The 23,253-nt window shown below is 36.6% G+C and overlaps 1 protein-coding gene across 1 annotated transcript; it reads left to right on the forward strand.

The window, feature by feature from the left end:
- The first annotated feature begins 10,675 nt into the window (after positions 1-10,675).
- LOC121249417 lies at positions 10,676-11,056 on the forward strand. The gene has a single exon (XM_041148128.1). The coding sequence runs from the start codon at positions 10,676-10,678 to the stop codon at positions 11,054-11,056; it is 381 nt and encodes a 126-aa protein (XP_041004062.1).
- The last annotated feature ends 12,197 nt before the right edge of the window (positions 11,057-23,253 follow it).

The raw sequence follows: 23,253 nt of genomic DNA on the forward strand, positions 1-23,253 counted from the left end.
AGCAATTTTAATGCCATTGTCTATCTGTCCCTATCAATGTTTTGAATATCATAACATCCCTATCAATGTTTTAAATATTAATGTTTTGAATATCGTATCGGATGTTGTACCGATCAAGATACTGGAATGAAATATTTTAACATTAATACCGTTTTAAAATAACATTTCAGAATAATATTTCAAGATAGTCAATATATGAATAAATTATATATAAAAATTATATTCTAAAATAATAGTCTATATATAAATAAATTATATATAAATACATATATATAAATTATAAATAATCTAATCTGAATTGAGGGTTAAAAAATAAAATTATAGTTTGAAAAAAAAAAAAGTACAGGCCGAAATTCAGGCCGATACCGGCCGGTACGGAACAGATATAGTACCTGTACCGGCCGGACGGCCGAAACGAAAAATTTCAACCGTACCGGTCGGTACAGTACAAAATTTAAAACACTGGTCCCTATGCCATTCTTGTTTTAAAATCAGTTTCTGATTTGCCTAAAGACGTCACGTACGATAGAATTCAATGATTCATACATCCCTAGTCCTGCGACCCGACGTGATATAGTCGGTTTTGTACTGGATCCGATCTGAGAAAATAGATTTATGGCGCCAAATCGATCTGACCTGATCCGACCAAAATAGAATCGGATCAAATCTACATGATCCTTTTTTTTTCTTTTTTTTTTAAATAAATAAAATTGAAAATCTTGCTTTCTTCTTCATCAGGCAGAAGAACTAGCTTCCATTTTTTAATTGAATACCAATTTATTTTCCCCCAAATCAAACTTCAACTTTCAATCTTATCGACAATTTCTATCATGCTGATCTCTACAGGAATGCTGAGATTAGAAGAAAACAAAGAAAAATATTAAGAACAAGAAAAGTACTGACATTACCGCTTCATTTCCTTTTACACTTTCTCGGAAACCAAACAAATACAAACCCACTAAATATTAGATTGAGTTTGATAAATACTGGACTCAAATAATCATACTAGACCCACTAAAGATCCTTTAAATCTAGACTAAACACAAGAAAAATATCCTTTAAAGATCTAACATTATTTTCAACACGACAGTATTTTTCAGGATTAGCCTCCAAATCGTCCAAAATCACTTAGTCAGCAACATGTATCTGTCTTGCACAACAAAAGAGTTCATACTTGGCAATAGATTTTTTCTTTACTCAACGTCAGAATTAATTTTTTCCTTTGTTTTCTCAAGAGCCAAACAATTAAAACCACAATAGGAACCCATTTCATTTTCTTTACTCAACATCAAAATTCATTTTTTCCTTTGTTACCTCATGAGCCAAACAACTAAAATCACAACAGATTATATTCAAATACGGAGAAAAAAAACCCAAAAAATTCAAAAACTTGAAGACTACTTGAACCAAAAACACCAATAGAACTCCAAATCTATAATGGGAATCAGAAAAAAGTTACCCCATGTCATTCAATACAAGAAAGACCCAGAAAAACTTACTTTGAATCTACATAGAAATTAGAAAAACTTATCATAATTAGAGAAAAAATTATGAACTTGCTCCAACAGAGAACAATGTCCAAGATCCAAATGATGAAACAGAAGAAGAAAGGAAAATCCACAAAAAGTTTTAACCGAAAATTCTGGGAATGCAAATTAAATGTGAATCCAGTGAAAACCAAACCGAAAAAGATTAACCACATACCATTTCATTCGGAAGTCCTTCTCTACAAGCCTCCGTTTTCGTTCACTTCACCGTGAGCAGAATAAAAAACAACCATAGAACATAATCCTAATCTCAAAATCAAACCCTAGATCACAATCCCTGGCATAAAAGACTTGATAACAAGCCTTTAAAGTGAACGAGGCCCGCCACATTCTCTCAAAATGCGAAAATAGTTGTTTATCGGCGAGGAACAATGTTAACAGGTATGGAAGGAAGGGAGACGAATGGTGGATGAGAGAGAGAGAGAGACAGAGGGCTTACGCGAGAAAGACCCACGCAAGGTTTGAGATCTGAAGAGAGCGACTAGGGTTTGAGATTTGAAGATAATGATGTTTTTATAGTCGGACAGGTTGACACCCAAAACACAAATCCGCTTCTTGTCAGGTTGGAGATCTGATCAAATAGCAACCCGATAAAACACAGGTCGGGTCAGTTCATTTTAATCGGGTCAATCAGTTCTTCGGATTAAATGCATAGCCCTATACATCACATACGTAGAATGCTTTAGGAAAATGCTGCATCCACCGATGCATCTCGAGAAAAAGCTATCAATACTTTTTTTTTTAATTATTATGCAAGTATTACTCAATGAATTTATAATTTTTTTAAATATTTAAATAGATTTAAAAAATATTTAAAAAATATATATAAAATAAAAAATAGCATTTTACACTTTATAGTAGAAATCTTGGGCCATTCTTGGTGGCCTTAGCAAGATCTAATATTCTATGAAGAGTAATATTAGGTACAAATCTTAAATGCACAAATTTTGTACAAGTTTTTTGTCATAAAGTAAATTCCACCATAAAAAATAAAATTTTCACATTTTTTATGGAGTCCACTTTTTATAAAAGATCCGTGCTAAACTTGTAATTTTGGACGTGTATATATTATTCAATAAAATATCTAAATATTCATGTTCTATTATGTGTTAGACATGAAAGTCTTTAAATTTTGTAAAATTCTTAATAATTTTGTTCTCAAATATCACTTAAACATAAATTACTTTTAATTTTTAATTTTAAAATTTTTCGTCTAATCATAATCTAATCATTACTTAAATACAAAAACCAATACAACTCTTACAAATTTTAAAATAAAAATTATATTCAATCAAATTTTTAAATTTATCTATTCACTTTCACTAACTTTAATACAATGCTTATTTAAAAAATATTATTATTTAGTTTTTTTCTTTTTTAAAATTTAATAAAATATCTTGAAACTATTCTACTACAATTTAAAAGGTTTTAAGATATTTGAAATATACCCAATTAGTCAATCTAATCGCTTTGAAAATAGACTTAAAACTGGAAGGGGGTCTTCTTTGTTTTACTTTTACCATTACTAATGAAGTGAAAACATATAAGCAACTCATGTAATGTAGCATCCCGTCTATTTGACCTTATAGATTAACTCTTAGATCAACATTAGAATTTAGAAGACTAGTTTATTAGAGTAGTCCACGACAAAGTTTTGAATACCATACTAGACACTGTATTGGTCAAGGTACTGAAACGAAATATTTCGATACCGATACTGTTTCGAGATAGTCGATATATGAATAAATTATATATATATATAAATTATACTCCAAAATAATAGTCTATATATGAATAAATTATATATAAATTATAAATAACCTAGTCTAAATCGTAGGTCAAAAAATGATCTTGTAGTTTTGAAAAAATGAAAAAAAAAAAAATTAAAGGCCTAAATATCAGCCAGTACGGGCCGAAATACAGGCCGAAATACAGGCCGGTACAAAATATATATAATACATGTACCGGACCAGTGGTCAGTACGGCATATATCGGCCGTATCGGCTAGTACGGTACGGTATTTAAAACAGTGGTCCACGATCCTAAGAGCTTTAGAAAGAATTAAATTAAGTTTTAAATCTTGGTTAAGAGCATTGATCGATCACCACTTGATTAATAATCTTGAAATCATGTTTTAAGCTTGATTTTTATTCTTATAATTTCTCATCTTTTTGTTCTAAATTTTTCTTGTTTAGTTATTCATTTCCATCACTCTTAGATAAACCTTTACACATGTCATTTAGGATAACAACATGTCAAACCCTAAAACCATACCAATCGGCACCCTTGTATACTTTTGTGTGCACAAACTAATGTGCCCCTAGTTCAAATATTTTAGACCATTTTGTTTGTCAAGGCCATTTCAGTCATTTGTCCCTCATTTTTTTATTCATGAATTTCCTACCAAGCTTAATTTTCAAAAACCCTAGCCAAAACCCAAAAAATTTGTCCAATCCGAAATTGCCCTTCAATTTTCAGCCATCACCCATGAAATTCTCCATTTATTTGGTTTTAATTGATCACTACTTCACCATCCAATCCCCACCGTCTATCATCTATGGAGGATACTCAAGTGTGACTTTAACTAGCCACATATTGCCAAGAATGTAGTCCAAATGAATAAGACAAAAACAGTTTTGCCTTGTGAAATTCCCCATACACGCCGGCACCATTAGCCCTTGAGCCCTTGTATTAATTGCACCACCCATTTCTCCACTCCCACACAGCAACTCTTTGTCTTCCCTAGCTGAATCAGCCTACATAGATTTCATCATGGTGGAAGTTAGGGGTACTTTCATAATTTCCTTTTATCTAGAAAATTTTATTTTTCTTTAAGATAGCATAGATTCTAACTTAGTTCAATTTTTATAACAGCCACTACCTCACTTCCAACTTCAACAGTGTGTAAGTTGGCCTCTAACTTATACTTTGATGATTATTTATGGTTCGATAAATGCCAAATTCATTTTATAACTGTCATTTTGATTATGAAATGTCATATCTTATGTTGCATTTTTCTCATTTTGTATATAACTATCATTTTTGAAATGTGTCACATACATGCATATCATGAAATTAATTTTTTTAAGTATTGCATGAAAATTTATTTTATCACGACCCCGAAGGCTAGGAGGGGGAAGTATCCTGGTGGAACTCCTATGTCCACTCTGGAGTGATTAAATATAGAGTGATAACTCATGGGTTGACAAAGAATAGCCAACAGACTTTGAATGGGTTCTTTTAAAGAATGTTGGAGCGAAGTCATATGTTACGACACTTAATGCTGGTGGGTGTACATGTTATAATTTTTACAATGTTATATTATATTACCAATGCATTGAGAACGAGTCTATAGACAATGTAATTTCAATGTGAGTTGTACTACGATCACCAACAGGTATTCACAGTACATATGGGGAATTGTGATGATACCATACATTTCGTTAATTCCATGAGTTTTTTTTTTTTGGTTTAATTACACTTTGCCCCTCAAACTTTTACTCAATTCACAATGTGCTTTCGAAACTAATAATTGCATCAAAGTAGACCCACTTACTTTCAAAACTTACCAATGTGTCCCTTCCGTCCACTAAAAGCGTTAAATCTATCGAAAAATGCTTCCACGTGCTGCTCATGTACATAACAATCATTACAAAGATGCAATTTTCATCTAATTTATTTTCATTAATTGATATCAAATATTATTTTATATTTTATATGGTCAATGCTAAATAAATTAGATACAAATTACATTTTTACAGTGAATGTTATGTACATGTGTAGCACGTAAATGTAGTTTTCGTTAGATTTAACGCTGGTGGCAGACAGAAGGGGCACATTGGTAAGTTTTAAAAGTAAGCAGGTTCATTTTGATGCAATTATTAGTTTCGAGGGCACATTGTGAATTGAGTGAAAGTTTGAAGGGGCAAAGTGTAATTACCTTTTTATATATATATATATATAATTATTGATAAAAGGCTAAGTTTTTAATGACAGAATTGAAACTATGTTCTCTGTAAGAAAATGTGCATCAAAAGTCTATTTTCTGGAGAAATCTGAATAGGAGACAAATACAATTTTTTTTTTTTCTGCATTACATGCATTTCATATTTATCATTCTTCATGCATAGTGTATCTTTGTGCACGTTAGTTGTCTAACTTATTGAGATTTCAAGTAAATTTCACCATTTATGAACCCACTATCATTTCACTCGAAGTAGTAGAAGTTGTAGATGCAGATGGACCCAATGGACCAGTGGATCAGGAGGATTGTGCACGAACGAAACATCGACATGAGACTTGATCTTATTTTGATATTTCTAGGCCTAACCCTTCATGCCAAAGAACGCATGAAGCATTTGGTTTAGATTTATTTTGGAAACTTGGTATTTTGTACTAAGATTAAGCTACTTGATAATTTGAAACTTATGGTATAATCGATATTATTAGGATGATTAGGTTATTCTGGCATGAGTTCATTTTCACCTTTACTTTTCGCTGCGATTATTGCATATTGCTAGTTGCATTTCTAGGATGTATTGCATATTAATTAACATGTCTCGATGCTCAAGGTCTCCATTACATCCCAAGTGGAGGTTGGGGGCGTCACAGGGTGGTATCAGAGCAATTACATCTCTGGGTAAACCCACATGTCCTTAGGTATATGCCAGAATATAGATTTTGATTTTTAGATTAGGTAGGCTTGAATCATGAAGCAAAGATTTGGATCTGACGTACGTACCTTACAAGATGACACTTGAAAGAAGGGAAAGGAACTCCGAAGGATCCAATACTCGTCATGAACAGGATCATGGTTTGGATGGAGGGTGCGAGTTGGAAGATGCAATTCATCAGATGACGAAAACCATGAAGCATCAAAAGGAGTTAATTCTGAGACGGAACCCTCAGGTTGAGAGGCAGGAAAACCGAGGTTGTTCATATGAGAAATTTCTGATTTATTGATACCCTAGTTTTATTGGTGTTGAGGGACCTTTAAAAGCCAACAAGTGGCTACTAGATCTCGACAGGACCTTTGGGATCAGCAGCTGTACGGAAGAGCAGAAAGTACAGTATACAGGGCATCTGCTTCAAGAGGAAACTGGCATCTGGTAGGACACCAAGAGACAATTACTAATAAGGGAATTAGGTCATATCACTGCTTTGACCTGTGATAGGTTTAAAGAGGAGTTTGATAATCGATTATTCCCTGAATTGATGAAGACCCATAAGGCCCAGGAGTTTGCCACTTTGGTACAAGGCAATCTCACTGTCAAATAGTATGCCACAAAATTTATGGAATTAGGAAGGTTAGCTCCCCACTTGATTGCTATAGAAAAGATGCAGGCCCAAAAATTTCAAGGAGGACTACAACCTTAGATTCGTAGTTAGGTGCCCGGATTTTGTATCAATAATTTTCAAGAATTAGTTAACGTAGCCATGATAACTGAAGCAGAGCAGCGAAATGTGGTAGCTCAAATTAACTTAGGACGAAAAAGGGCTACTTTTTCCTTTGCAGGAGGAAATAATGCTAAGAGAAGAATTATTCAAAGTTCCAACAAAGGCAAAAACGTTATGACGGCCCCACCTACCACTTGTAAGAAATGTGGAAGGAATCACAGTGGAGAATGCCGAGTAGGATTAGGAGTATGTTACCGATGCGGTCAAACTGGGCATATGATATGCGAATGCCCTCAAAGTAAGCAAGGTGGAAACGCTCCCGGCAACTGACCCAATCAGAGGCCACCTACCCAAGCTCGTGTGTACGCTATCACCCCTGGAGAGATTAACGAGTAAATCCCCAATGATGAAGAAACGAGAGTCATCACTGGTAGTTTACCTTGAGTGCCCCTCTTCAATAAGTAGTTTACTTATTATAACTGCTAAGTAGTTGGTAGTGATTAGTTGTTATGTAAAATCACGATGTACGAGTATACGATTTGTGCTTTGTTTGACTCTGGCACTACGAGGTCTTTTGCGTCCGTGGTGTTTGCATGCATGTGTAACTTGCCAACCTAGACGTTACCTCAAGCTGTAGTAGTGTCATTTCCCAATGGACGCTCGATCACTTGTAATCGCGTGATGAGAAGCTGCTCGTTGAACTTAGAAGGAGTACTGATGGAAGCCGACCTAATCATCTTCGATGTATTAGGATTCGATGTTATTTTAGGAATGGACTAGTTATCCAAGCATCTCGCTAGGATAGATCGTTGAAATAAGGTGATCACCTTTGAATCACTCGTAGATGGGCAAATCCATTATACAAAAGGGTCAGTGAAAGATACCCCCTTGTTAATTTCGGCTTTGCAAGCTAGAAAGTGCATCGCTGGTGGAGCCATTGCTTATTTAGCTTTCGTACTAGAAGAAAGTAGTAATAGTAAGGAGATTCAAGGGATACCTATAGTTGAAGAATATTTGAAGGTCTTCACGGATGATTTACTTGGATTACCTCCCAATAGAGAGATAGAATTCGTTATAGAATTAGAACCTCCTACTACTCCTGTCCATAAGACACCTTATCATATGGCCCTTTTAGAATTGAAAGAGCTAAAGGAGCAAATAGAAGAACTACTGGAGAAGGGATTCATTATGCCTAGTTCATCACCTTAGGGTACGCCAGTTCTATTTGTAAAAATGAATGATGGGTCTTTAAGGATGTGCATTGATTATAAGGAATTAAACAAAGTAATGGTTAAGAACAAGTACCCATTACCACATATTTATGACCTATTAGATCAATTACAAGGAGCATCGGTGCTTTCAAAGATAGACTTAAGGTATGGGTATCATCAGCTCAAGATTAGGGATAGGGATATTCCTAAAACAACGTTTCGAACTAGATATGGGCACCACAATTTTTTCGTCATGCCCTTTGGTTTGACTAATGGCCCTGCTACATTGATGGATATGATGAATTGAGTGTTCAGACCCTGTCTGGATAGTTTTGTAGTCATATTCATTAACGACATACTAATCTACTGTAGAAGCGAAGGAGAGCATAGGCAGCATCTCTGTTTGGCTTTGCAAAGGCTGAAAGAACATATGTTGTATGCCAACTTTAGTAAGTGTGAATTTTGGCTTAAGGAGGTAAGACTTTTAGGGCATGTAATCTCAAGTCAAGGAGTATTAGTTGACCCCAACAAGGTCGAAGTTATGGTAGATTGGAAGCACCCGACTAGTGTGCACGAGATCCAGAGTTTCCTAGGATTAGCAGGCAGTAATCAACATTTCATGAAGGGATTCTCCAAGTTATCAGGAATTCTTATTGCCCTAATCAAGCAAGGCGCTAAGTATATTTGGAAAGAAAAGTGTGAGCAGCGTTTCTTGGAACTCAAGGGAAGACTCACAACCGCACCAGTATTAGCTTTACTTGAACCCCATAGGCCTTACGTTGTATTTAGAGATGCATCCAAACTAGGACTCAGATGCGTACTTATGCAAGACGAGTGTGTGGTCACCTACACCTCATGACAACTGAAGAATCACAAACAAAATTACCCCACTCATGACTTCAAGCTCGTTGCCGTAATTTTTGTTTTGAAGATTTGGAGGCATTACTTATATGATGCAACTTGCGAGATCTACACGGATCAAAAAAGCCTCAAATACTTGTTTAGTCAGCATAATTTAAATATGAGGCAGAGAAGGTGGTTGGAAACAATTAGGGTTGATTTGAGGAGTGAGATGAGATAAGAATTTTGTGAATAATAGTAAGATAATTTGTAAATAGTAGTGAGATAGTTTAAATTGAATATTTTTTGGATTTTGAGAAATGAGAGAGAAAAAGTTGAATAAAAAAAATACTATAAAGTTAAAATATTGTAAAAATAAAGTTTTATAATATTATTTTTGTTTAGAGATTTAAAAAAGTTATAATTATTTTTTATTTTTTATTTAAAAGTTTGAAAAAGTTGTAATGATTAGTTTAAAAATTTTGTATTTGAATTATGTTTGGGAATAAGATGGGATGGGATGAAATGAGATCAGATGAGAATTTTGTGTCTCATCTGAGGCCCCAAACTTGCCCTACCGACTACCAGTGTGAAATTAAGTATCACCCTAGTAAGGCTAACGTAGTAGCTGATGCGTTAAGTCGAAAGTCGCGGAATTACGATCCCGATTTGGAAGGAGGATCACTTCTGCACAGCATAAGGAACTTGCCGATTAAGGATCTTCATCCAGACGCAACTCTCACCGCATTACAAGAGATTGTACCTATTATGTGGGAGGAAGTAAAGATGCAGTAGATGGAAGATCCCGAATGGCCAAAAGTTAGGTAGGAAGTAGAAAGGAAGGAAGGACCAGAAGGATTTATCCTTAAGAATGATGGGTTGCTGTATTACCAAAACCAGAAGGTAATTCCAGCAGATCCAAAGATCAAGGATAAAATACTAAGAGAAGCACATCAAACCCGATACACGGCTCATCCAGGGACCACAAGAATGTATCAAGATTTAAAAAAACATTTTTGGTGGGAAGGCTTGAAGAAAGATGTAGCGAGTATGTTAATAGATGCTCTGTTTGTAGAACAATTAAGACTGAGCATCAACTACCCGCTGGAAAATTGCAACCACTCTCAATCCTAGAAGGGAAATGGGAGGATATATCTATGGACTTCGCAATCGGATTTCCAAGGACCTCGACAGGAACTAATTCTATTTGTGTTATAGTTGACTGACCTAACTAAGAGTGCTCATTTTCTGCCAATAAAGAATACTGACACATTAGAAAGACTAACTCGGTTACTCATATCAGAAATAGTGTGACTACATGGAGTTCCAAAAATGATTGTATCTAATAGGGATGTGCGGTTCACCTCTCGTTTCTGATAAGGCCTTCAAGATGCTCTAGGCATCAAGTTAAAATTTAGTAGTGCCTATCACCCTCAGACTGATGGGTAAATGGAGCAGAAAATTTAGACATTGGAAGACATGCTGAGAGCATGTGTGATACAAGAAAAAGGCAATTGGGAAAAGCTCTTGCCATTGATTGAAATCAAGTACAATAACTGCTTTCAGGCTACCATTCAGATGGCTCCTTACGAAGCTTTATACGAAAGGAAATGCAAATCTCCTTTACACTAGGATGAAGTTGGAGAAGAGAAAATTCTTGCTATTGAAATTCTTTAGGAAATGAAGGATCAAATCCAGTTAATAAAGGAGAGGATGAAGGTTGCCCAAGATAGACAAAAGAGCTATACCGAACATCAAAGGAGGGGCCTCAAGTTCGAAGTTGGCGATTGGGTTTATCTTAAGGTATCGCCCATGAAAGGAGTATTTCGGTTTGGGAAGAAAGGGAAGTTAAGTCTGAGATACATAGGACCCTATGAGATACTGGAAAAGGTAGGAGTAGTCGCTTATAGACTGAATCTTCCCGTTGAATTCCAAGGAATTCACAACGTCTTTCACGTATCTTCCTTCAAGAAAAGATTTGTGAATCAGATACCAATAATTGTAGATTCGAGGGATATTTCGCTCAAACTTGACCTAACTTATGAGGAAAATCCTGTTTAGGTCACGGATTGGAAGGATAAGGAACTTTAAAAATAGAAAATTCCTCTAGTTAAGGTTCTGTAGCGGAATCACGATGTCGAAGAAGCTACTTGGGAAAAGGAAGTCGATATGAGAAAACAAATACCCTTATTTGTTTGGCTTGTGATCTTGCAATTGCATGGCATCATCAAAGCATCTACATCCATTCATGCACGCATGGCATACAACCCATAGATGGCTTCAGCATATGAGGGAGACTTTGGAGAGATTGGAGTACCATAGGACTCACATCCTTGACCACGACGGGAAGGGTAACATTGTTCGAAGAGCCTCAGCCCCTTGATCCCATTAGGTGGATGGATGAGTCTACAATGTCTTCGTTTCATCACACTGGGGTCCAAAACGCAGGACCCCTTCCCTTCTTTATTCTTCCTTATCCTTTTTCTTTTCTCTAAAGCAGTGAACCTCTTGGATCTCGCCGCCTTGTTCCCTCTTTGTTGCCACCGTTCCCCTTCACTTCCCTCTTTAATTTTATGTTTTTTTTTCCATGTTGTTGGGTTGCCTAGAATTGGTTATTTTGGGATTTATTGTTGTGATTCTTGTGAAGTTGTGTTGTAGTAAGGAAATGTAGCAAAAATTGAATATGGTTGGTGGCAACGGACTGTGCAAACTAGTATACATGCAATGTGTTTGATAAAATGTGTATGAGATTTTATGGATGATTTGTGTTTTATTGCTTTGTTTCTGCTGTCACTGGTGGTGCTGGGAATGATGGTTTTGGTTTTGTTATGATCATTTTTCTTGCAAAAATTGTAAAAGGTCTGAGTGAATCATTGTGATACTCTAAATCTAGCTAGACGTCGAGTAATAAAATCAGCCAAGAATTCTAGATTTCAGCAGCAGATATGGGGAAGTTTTTTTAAAAAAATTTGAAAGGAGAATCGGTTTTGAATTGATTGGATGGTCTGAAGTTATTACAGGTCAAAGATGCTGAAATTGAAAAAAGAAGGAAGTTGACGTTAAAAAACCAGAGGAATTAATGAAAAAAAAGGGATTGAAGGCAGAGCTATAATTCGGAGAGGAAAAATGAAACTCACGATTTCTGCAATTACAGAGTTCTTTTCTATTTCTCTAATTTTTAGTAGCTGAATTTTTATTAAGGATGTTGAATAAGAATTTATGTTTGAGAAATAATTGGATTGTTTAATTAGTTATGATTTGCTAGTTTTCTTATTCTGGGGCTATGATGTAGTTATTGAATTTTAGATATAATTGATATGATTTGAGAATGGTTGTACTAAATACCCTTTGTTAATTCCAATTTGATGATTTCAGTTTTCATTCTTGCAATTTACTGGCCATTAATTGCATGCTTAAGATGTTGAATGAAATAACGAAAGTTGAAGTTCAATATTAGTTCGTGAATTCATCAAACTTCGCATTGTAGTTTAGAAATAAATACGCACTCTTGTGACCTACATTCAAGAATTCCATATAGCATAATGAATTTATATTAATTTCTGTGATCACGACAGTAGACATATGATTAATATAGGTATAAGTGTTATAACTTGAAAGAGGATATTACATAAAAAAAGAAAATTTGGTCATTGTACTTAGCAAAACATTAATGCAAGCAACCAGGTTTAAACTCATTGAAGGAATCCAAGCCCTAGGAACCTTTCATGTTTGATTTTTCAAGTTAAGAATTTGCAGTCAATCATATCAATTTGGGATCATCTAAATAACATAGGAAATTTGATAAATTGGTACTTGAATCTCCTCCTTGTGGAAACGATATTCTTTTTGCCCTGTTCTACTTGTCACGACCTATACACTTGTGGTAGATTCTACGAACCATCAACCATACATACACAAGTATCCTGAAAGTAAGTTAGAGGCTAACTTACAATGAGCGTAGCATGATGAATACTAAGCGTGCCATCATCCAGAATAAGCTTCCATCAAAGCTAAGAGATCCAGAGAGTTTTTCTATCCCTTGTACTATAGATGATGTTAATTTTTCTAAAACATTGTGTGATATAGGTGATAGCGTTTTTCACTAATACCTTTATTCGTGTCTAGGAAGCCTGGATTAAAGGAGTTGAAGCCTACTACCATCTCTTTGTAGCTAGCTGACCGGTCGATGAAAGATTCTTTGGGTGTTCTTGAGAATGTGCTGATCAAAGTAAAGAAGTTTATCATTCTATTTGATTTTATTGTGTTGGAGGTGGAAGAAGACACCAAGATCCCTATCATTTTAGGTTGGCCTTTTCTAGCCACAGCTAGAACTGTCATATATGTTAAGAATGGTAGGTTGACTTTGAAGATTGGTGAAGAAGAGGTAGAGTTTAATTTATTTAAACCTGCAAAATATCCTTCTTTTACTGATCATGTTTTTCGAGCTGATATTGTAGATGAGTCAACCAAAGAGGTTTTTAGGGCAGAAAATACTAAAGAACCTCTCGAGACTTGTTTAGAAAGTGCAGAGACCATTAAAGATGATAATTTGGAGGTTGCAGAAGTGGCGTGTGCACGAGAGGCTATATGTCCTAAGCTGAAGCAGAGAGGTATTCATTTTGAGGAATTAGGCACTCCCTCCCCCTTCTAATGTGCAAGTATCAGTTCTGGAGTTGAAGTGTAACGCCCCGATCCCGGAGGTCCAGAGAGTTAGCTCTTAATACTCAATATCAATTCCAATACCACAACTATAAAATCCAGAAACTCAATAAAATATTAACTCCTTTGTTCAACCCAAATATCCAGTTCCTTCACCAAAATAATAAAGAAATTCTCAATAAAATAAATTAGAAACTCTCCAAAGATTTGAAAATATCCTTAACCCAACGCATCAAGATATCCAAAAATAATCAATTTACTAACTATGACTCTCAAATAAGTACTTGTACTATCGAACACTTATTCATCTACAATCATAACACCATGCTAAAACTTCTTACTCTTGTTCTTCAACTGAACCATCAAAATTATCTGAAAAATGTTTGGAGATAAGGGGTGAGCTATCAACAACTCAGTAAGCAGAGAACGTGTACTAGTGTGTAAACATAAGCATTTACAGAATTCAGAATGCAGAACAAAACATTTTCTTTTAGAATACAAAACAAAACATTTTCTTTCAGAATGTATAATCAGAATATTATAAAAAATATCAGAGTGAAAGTTCAAAAATATTTATAATCAAAATCCCTTAGCATAGCATAAACTGAAACATCACATCTTATCTTATCATATCATAACAGAGACCATATTTAACCCCTGTGGTAGGGTTGTGCAAACCTCGGTGGCTAACCTAACAGAAACAGAATGTGAATCTTCCCCTTATTATTCTCAGAGCCCTAGTGTGCACACAGAAAAGACCACACAGAAAACCACTTTACTTCCAAAGTAGGTATACTGGAAACAGAAAAGTTGGTATCAACTCGAACAGAAGCCACAATTTTACACTCGTGGTAAGGTCAGAAGGAAACAAAAATAGAAACAGAATGTTATGCCAAGGTTTTCAGAAATTAGATCATATCATATCAGAGTACAGAACATTTTCAGAATAGAATAGAATTAAATTACAAAAGCATAATTTATGCACAAAATTTCATATTCTCTTTCTTTAGCATAGTTCAGAAACAAAATGCCAAAAAATACTTTATTCTTAAACAGAATCTCATGAGTAATGTAGAACAAATAACTGAGGTAGTTCAAATTTCTTTTCGTAACCAAACATGCATATTTTTTAAAAATCAACCTTATCTCATTTTATTTTTATGCAAAGTCTAGCATAGGAATCCCGCTTACCTAGACTTCTTAACTTTCTGAATTTCTTCAAAACAATGCTGAACAAATATTACTCGTCACCTATAGAATAGTCACGATACTCGTAAAAATCTCGTCGAACATGTAATTCAATATTTAACCTAAAATATTAAAAATTGACCTATTTTAAATCCTCAAAACTTAAAATTTCTCTTAACCCTAAAGTATCATAACTTCCCAAATTCCTCAATATCCACATAATTCCTCTGACTATTATACTCTAAGTTATTTCTAAAGTGCATAATAATATTATACTAAACACAACAATGCCACAAAAATACATCTCTAGTTTAAAAATTCTCTTAACATGATTATAATAAAACTAATTAAAAATTAGGTAAGTACAAATTTCATTTAATAAAAATAGACTAATTAGTTTCTTTTTAAAGGGTTTAAAATAAAATCTTGCACTTACCATGTACTTCTAAAAATATATTATCCCTAATAATATATCTCAAATCTTTATTTATTTTCTTTATAAAATCTTGTATTTAAAACAAAACCTACTAATATATATATACCAAAATATGATCAACCTATAATTAATTTGATGATAAGGGTATTTTAGGGATTAAACAAAACACATAAGGGCTCCTTTGGAATAATGGAGATTCATATACATAACTCCGTATGGTAGAGGATCAATACTTAGCGAGAGATAGAGGGCACAAAGGCGGCAAGCTGGGTGGTTGTTTACAATGGTGGGGGCGACAGCAGAACACTGGTGAGAGAGAGAGAAATATGAAGTGAGAGCAAAACGTGAGGGAGAGAGATGAAACTCACTATGAGACGCGACAAACAGAGGGTGCCATGAGAGGAAACGAGGCCATGGGCTTATTGAGAAGGTCAACAAACAACAGACTCGGGGTGGCAACGACCGGCGTTTTCTGGGTAGGTAATGACAATGCAGAGAGAGTTGGGGCTGTGGGTGGCTGGGTTGTGGCTCGACGTGCTCTGTTTCGGTTACTAAAAATAGGGGTTGCTATGGATTGAGAGAGTGGAGCACAAGTGGACTACGGAGGGGCAACTGGGTGGCTCATGGCCGTGCCACTTGGTGGTTGTCATGGGCATGGGTGCGGAAAGGCTACACAAGATGGAGGTTGGTAGTTTTTGGGGAGAACACAGAGACAACATGTGGTTTTAGTTCCTTCGTGGGGCTGAGCAAGGCTGTGATCTACTCTTCTGTGATGGTGTGCAACGTTGAATGTGGAGGAGCCATGGCTATAGAGGAGTTGTAGGCTAGGAGAAGGCTGCGGTAGCTTGGGTCATGTTCATGCATCAGGGATAAGCGTATATATATATATATATATATATATATGTATATGTAGGTGGTTGAAAACTAAAAGCAAAACCCTAGAGATGAGGGAAGGAGGGACTTGATTGAAACGGATGTGAATCGTGTATGCTGAGGGAAACGGATGTGACCGAAGTTGTGTATGTAGTGGAGTCTGGCACAAGATCTTACGGGCTTGGGCTATTTGGCCATTTCAAAAATCTAGGCTCAAGTCTAGTAGTGAAAAAAAAAAATTAATAATAATAAGTCGGCTTTTACATATGTCTAACCAAAAAACTATAAAAAACACAGGCTTGGTGCTAGGTCTGGGTGTTACATGAAGCCATTACCCTCACATCTCAGGTATGCCTTTTTAGGTGAGAATAATAAGGAGCTTGTGATTGTGAGTGCTTTGTCTGATGATCAACTTGACAAATTGATACATATTTTGAGATTGAGAAAAAGTCATAGGATGGACTATATCAGACCTTAGAGGAATTAGCCCTTTATTGTGTATGCATAGAATTTTAATGGAGAATAACCATAAACCTGTTGTTGATTGTTGAAAATCAGAGACGGTTAAATCCTAACATGAAAGAAGTAGTTAGGGCTGAAGTTCTTAAATGGTTAGATGCAGGGATTATTTATCCTATATCTGATGGTTCATGGATTAGTCCAATGCAGGTAATACTTAAAAAAGGTGGGATGATTGTGGTGTATAATGAATTAATTCCCACTAGGACAGTAACTGGGTGGAGAGTGTGCATAGATTATAGGAAACTTAATAGTGTTACCCGTAAGGATCATTTTCATTTACCTTTTCTTGTTCAGGTACTTGAGAGACTTGTTGGGTATGCATATTACTGTTTTCTAAATGGTTATTCAGGGTATAACCAGATTCCTATATCCCCCAAAGACTAAGAAAATACCACATTCACTTATCCTTATGGTCCTTTTGCATTCCGTAGGATGACTTTTGGTTTGTGTAATGCACCTGCTACATTCCAACGTTGCATGATGCTATTTTCTCTGATTTTGTTGAAAAGATTATGGAGGTTTTCATGGATGATTTTTTTGTTTTTGGATCTTCTTTTGATAGTTGTTTAGATAACTTGTCTCAAGTTTTATAGCATTGTGAGGAAACCAATCTAGTCTTGAATTGGGAGAAAGGTCATTTTATGGTGTAGGAATGTATTGTTTTAGGCCACAAAATTTTAGCAAAAATAGAAATTATTGAAAAATTGCCATCACCTACCAACATTAAGGGAGTTAGAAGTTTCCTTGGTCACGTAGGATTTTACCAACATTTTATTAAGGATTTTCTAAAATTTCTAAACCCCTTTGTAATCTGTTGAATAAGGATGTTGTGTTTGATTTTGATAAGAGCTGTTTGAATGCTTGTAATAGGTTGAAACAAGAGTTGGTGTCAGCACCAATTATGGTAGCCCCAGATTGGAGTTTGCCTTTTGAGCTAATGTGTGATGTTTGTGATTTCGCTTTGAGTGTTGTTGTCGACCATAAAAAAGATAGAAAGTTGCATGTTATATATTATGCTAGTAAAGTTTTAAATAACGCACAGTTGAATTATGTAACTACTAAAAAAGAATTGCTTGCTGTTGTGTTTGCTTTTGACAAGTTTCGATCTTATCTTGTAGGTTCCAAGGTGATCGTGTATACAAACCATTTAACAATCAAGTATTTGTTAAAAAAGAAAGATGCCAAACTGTGGGTGCTGTTGCTACAAGAATTTGATCTTGAGATTCGAGACAAGAGAGACATGGAGAATGTGGTGGCAAATCACTTATCTAGATTAGAGGGGCAATCAAGAGCAGATGAGGTGTCCATTAATGAAAGCTTTCCAGATGAGCAGTTGTTGGTAGTTTCAGTCTTCCCCTGGTATGCTGATTTGGTGAACTATTTGGTGAGTGGCATTGTTCCCCTTGAATTGAGCTATTATCAGAAGAAAAAGTTTTTGTGGGATGTGAAGCATTATTTTTGGGAAGAATTGCTACTCTATAAACCTTATGCAGATGGGATGATTAGAAGATGTGTGGCCCAGGATGAGATGTAGGATATCCTTGACCATTGCCATTCCTTGGAGTGTGGTGGATATTTTAGTACCTCCAAGACAATTGCAAAGGTATGTCAATCTAGTTTTTACTAGCCTACCATGTATCAAGATGCCAGATAGTATGTGAGCATGTGTGATAGATGTTAGAGGGTTGGCAACATTTCAAAAAAGAATGAGATACCTTTGACCAATATCCTAGAGGTTGAATTGTTTGATTTGTGGGGAATTGATTTCATGGGCCCATTTTCCTCTTCCTTCAACAATCAGTGCATCCTGGTAGCCGTGGATTATGTGTCTAAATGGGTTGATGCTACTACAACTCAGACTAATGACTCTCGGGTGGTGTGCTGAGACCCATTTTTGTAACCAGTCATTTGAGGTGTTGAAGAAATATAGGGTTACTCATAAGGTGACACTTGCCTATCATCCCTAAACAAATGGGCAAGTGGGACTTGCAAATTGGGAATTGAAGCAAATATTGGAGAAAATTGTGCGTAGTTCAAGGAAGGAAATGGCGAATAAGCTAGATGAAGCACTTTGGGCCTATAGGATAGCTTTCGAGACACCTTTGGGTATGTCTCCTTACAAACTTGTCTTTGGAAAGTCTTATCACTTACCAGTTGCATTGGAACATAGGGCATATTGGGCAATTAAGGAGTTGAACATGGACTTGAAAGCTGTGGGAGAAAAGAGATTGTTACAGTTGAGTGAGTTGGAGGAGTTTAGGTTGGATGCTTATGAAAATGCTTGGATTTACAAGGAAAAGACCAAGCATTGGCACGACAAGCATTTTTAGATTTAAAACTTCAAAATTTGGCACCAGGTGTTACTCTACTTAAGTTATTCTCAGGAAAGTTTCGGTCTAGGTGGTTTGGTCCATTCACAGTAACAAAAGTGTATCCATATGGTGCTGTTGAGGTGCATAGTGATGTCATTGGTGCATTCAAGGTTTATGGGCAACGTTTGAAGCCTTATCTTGCTAGTAATTAGTTCTTGAAGGAGTTACTTACTCCTTGAAGAATCCTACCTATGTTTGACGGTGTAAAAGTCAAGCTAATGACAATAAACAAGCGCTTCTTTTGTTTTAGTTGTTGTTTTTATTTATTTATTTTTTTAATAATGAAGGTTGTGACCCCTCTTCTTTTGGTTGTGTTATGTAGGTTTGGAAAAATCAAGTAAGAAGCTAGTTCGTGTTCAATTCAATCAGACATTTGTTGTGTTCAACCTTGCTAAAATGGGAGTATTAGTCTTCCATTTTTCTTTCATTTCACATTTAAGACAATATGAAAATTAAGTTTGGGAGAGTGGATATTTGATTATTCTGCATTTTGGTGTTGACTTTGTTTGTTTGAGAAAGAAGATTTTTTTCTTCAAAATTCTGGTTTGTTCATATTCATGCAAGTTAATTGGTGATCATATCCATGTCTTCAAATTCATATTTTTATGTGAAAGATTAGGAGAAATGAACCTGTATTTACACTTGTGTGAGGCTTATTTAGGATCAACGTTATCCTTTTCGGTTCTTTATTGTGTTAAACATTACATTTTTTTTTTTATTTTATTTAGGATAGGCGATATCTTATAAAGCAAGATTAAGCATACTTGTTTTCTTTAGGATTATTGAAGTACACCTATCCTTGCAAAGTTGTGTGAGTTGTGTGACTATGCATAAAAGATGAGTGTGATGCTTTTCTTGTGATTATCTCCTTTGATCTAGTCCTAAACAGAGTTTAAGTAAATAGAGTGCTAATGATTAGACAATTGAATAAATAAATGTGTACGATGTTCTATCTACTCCAATGTTTTGAGTTGCTTAGTAACTAGGGGTATTCATTACCAATATTTCCTTTTAAAAGGGGCTTTCTTTTCTTAAATCGTGTCTCCCGTCAGTACCTTCATTTCTTAAAAGTTTGTGCGTTCGTGCGTTCATGCATGCATCCATACTTTCTTATCACTTTCATAGGTCAGTATACACTGTTACACCCCATGTGTTAGGGTTAGCAGCCTTCCTTTGGACCCGGACTCTGCCTGTGGCCAATGTTGGGAATCCCTTTTCAGTCAGGGGGCAGCACTGGGTGCACTTCCAGTACTACTTACCTGTCATTGCAATCTGCCCATTCATTGATACCCTTTTTATTCATTCATGTGGCCGTTACGTATCTTCATACATTAAAGCATTCATGTCTTTCTTTGCTTTTCATTCATTCATTCATGTCAACTCTAAAGAGCCGGAGCTTTCATTCTTTTCTTTTCTTTCATTTAAGAATCATTTCATGAGAAAACATTCCTTTTCATGAGAAAACATCATTTCATGAGAAAAACATCATTTCATGAGAAAAACATCGTTTGGGACGTAAGCCCAAAAATCGTCTTTCCTTTTTCAGTTCATTTCAGTCATATCCTTCATTTAACAGTTCGTTCATGGAAAACTTAATTTTCAAACATACATGAGCTTAAACGTCAGCGTTCATGGCATCCATAAGCGTCACCTTAAACGTTGTCTTTCATGGCATCCATGAGCATCACCTCATGGCACTCATGAAAGCGTCGGTTCGTAGGATCCATAAAAGCGTCTGTTTTCATGTCTTTTGTGCAGTTCATGTATTTTCTTAGAAAATACATACAATAGATACAACGTATAGTCATCCATTCACATGTGCACAACTAATACTTTCGTTGCGTAAAAAGGGGCTGCCAAGGAGGGCCGTACATAAGTATACCTTTGAACACTTAGCATTTTCTTTTGTAAAACGTCTTTCGTGTCTTTTCGTAAAGCATCGTGAGGAAAAGCGTTTCGTTTCGTTTCTTTATATTTTAGAAGACTCTAGAAGAGTATGAACGTAACACTTACCTGGACTCCATGCTACTTGCATATCATGCAGTCCATTCATGTGCATTTCAGATAGCAACCTACATGCATACACATAACCTTAACGTCATTCTCTATCTAATGCATAAGCAACTTAAACTAGAAATAGAGCTATACATCACTTAGAACACTCTCCTTCTATCCCGTGCTCTTACGTGCCCTTTATTATGTTAAACCCTTCGGGGACCACTTACGGTCACTACATCTTCCAACTCAAGGTCTTGCCTCGAGTGCTCATCCACTAAAGTGAACCCATGATTCACCTTAGGATTAAGACACTAAGACATTCATCTTCCTTTTCCTGTTAACCACATTCCGATACATGATTCCGACCGATGAAATCACGCATCCCAATCCTAAGAATACACCCGTCACTACCTTCATGCACCTTAGCCCACACTAAATCCTCATTCCCATCCATACAAGCCACACGGCTCTAAGCCAACTCTGAGGCTTAAGCACCGTGTAACTGTGCTAAGGACAGATTACCCATTACATATGGTGAATCCGTCCGGCACATGTGTCTAACCAGATTACACATGTACCTTACCCCTTTATCACCTGAGACCAACATATAACATGTTGATCACCTGCTCATACGCACAAGGGCCATACTCCAATACCAACCTTCTCTTAACCCAGCTTGCATGACTCTTCATGCTACTCGTCCATCTTGACAGTTCATCCCAACACTTAACATGACAAGACTCCGTTCACAACCACGCCTTATGTCATGTCATATACTCGAGACTGCACCCAAGCTACACCATGACCTTGTCACGTCACCTGACATCCCGCTACATTATTTCTAGGCCAACTCCTAATTCATCACGAGTATGGTTCCTCACGTACGACTGTCACATTCCTGCTACACCATCTCTACACTAACTCCTCACCCATTACAAGCACGACTGTCAGTAATCACGTCACTTCGTGACGTTGCCCAGACATGCTTCCGCTGCGTACTCTTACACTTATTCTGCTACTTCACGCATACATCACGGTGACACTTGTCACCTTAGACTATAGGCTACGCCATAACTACTTCGGGATATTGTTCCACAATTCCCGACAATATTTACCATGCTCTACGCCAATCAACCACACAACCATCCTTTTCTCTGCGACACACCACACGGAGTGTCGCTGCTTCGTGGAGTACACTCCACATATACTTCCTTTTCACACGCTACGACTCATCACCATTATGGCATACGCACCACATGGTGCATTGCTCCACTATATGGAGTACACTTCTCGTGTACTCCCTCCACACACGTTACGCCACATCACTATTATGGCATACCCGCCATATGGTACATCACTCTACCACATGGAGTACACTCCACGTGTACTCCCTTTACACGCACTGCGCCACATCACCATTATGGCATACCCGCCATATGGTGCATCACTCCACCACTTGGAGTACACTCCACATGTACTCCCTTCACACGTACTACGCCACATCACTATTATGGCATACCTGCCATATAGTGCATCATTCCACCACATGGAGTACACTCCATGTGTACTCTATTTACACGCACTACGCCACATCACCATTATAGCATACCCGCCATATGGTGCATCACTCCACCACATGGAGTACACTCCATGTGTACTCCCTTCACACGCACTATGTCACATTACCATTATGGTATACCCGCCATATGGTGCATCATTCCACCACATGGAGTACACTCCAAATGTACTCCCTTTTCACACATGCCACGCCACACAGAATACATTCCACGTGTACTCCCTTCACATGCTACGACCCATCACCATTATGACATACCCGCCATATGGTGCATCACTCCACCACATGGAGTACACTTCACGTGTACTCCCTTCACACACACCACACAGAATACACTCCACGTGTACTCTCTTCACACGCACTACGCCACATCACCATTATGGCATACCCGCCAAATGGTGCATCACTCCACCACATGGAGTACAATTCACGTGTACTCTTCCCATTTTGTAGTACGCCAGGAGGGTATATTTTACATATACTCTCCTTATCCCACTCTACGCCACACACAGAGTACACTCAGCGTGTATTGTTCCCATTCCACATGCCACGTCACCAATACAACACAAACTCCGCAATCACACTACACAACATAGCCCACAACACTTCACAACACACTTCCCAACTACGCCCA

This window comes from Juglans microcarpa x Juglans regia, chromosome 2D, assembly GCF_004785595.1.
Source record: "Juglans microcarpa x Juglans regia isolate MS1-56 chromosome 2D, Jm3101_v1.0, whole genome shotgun sequence".
NCBI lineage: Eukaryota > Viridiplantae > Streptophyta > Magnoliopsida > Fagales > Juglandaceae > Juglans > Juglans microcarpa x Juglans regia.

Coding starts and splice junctions, on each gene's coding strand:
- LOC121249417 (XM_041148128.1), top strand. CDS start 10,676: ATGAAGGATCAAATCCAGTTAATAAAGGAGAGGATGAAGGTTGCCCAA.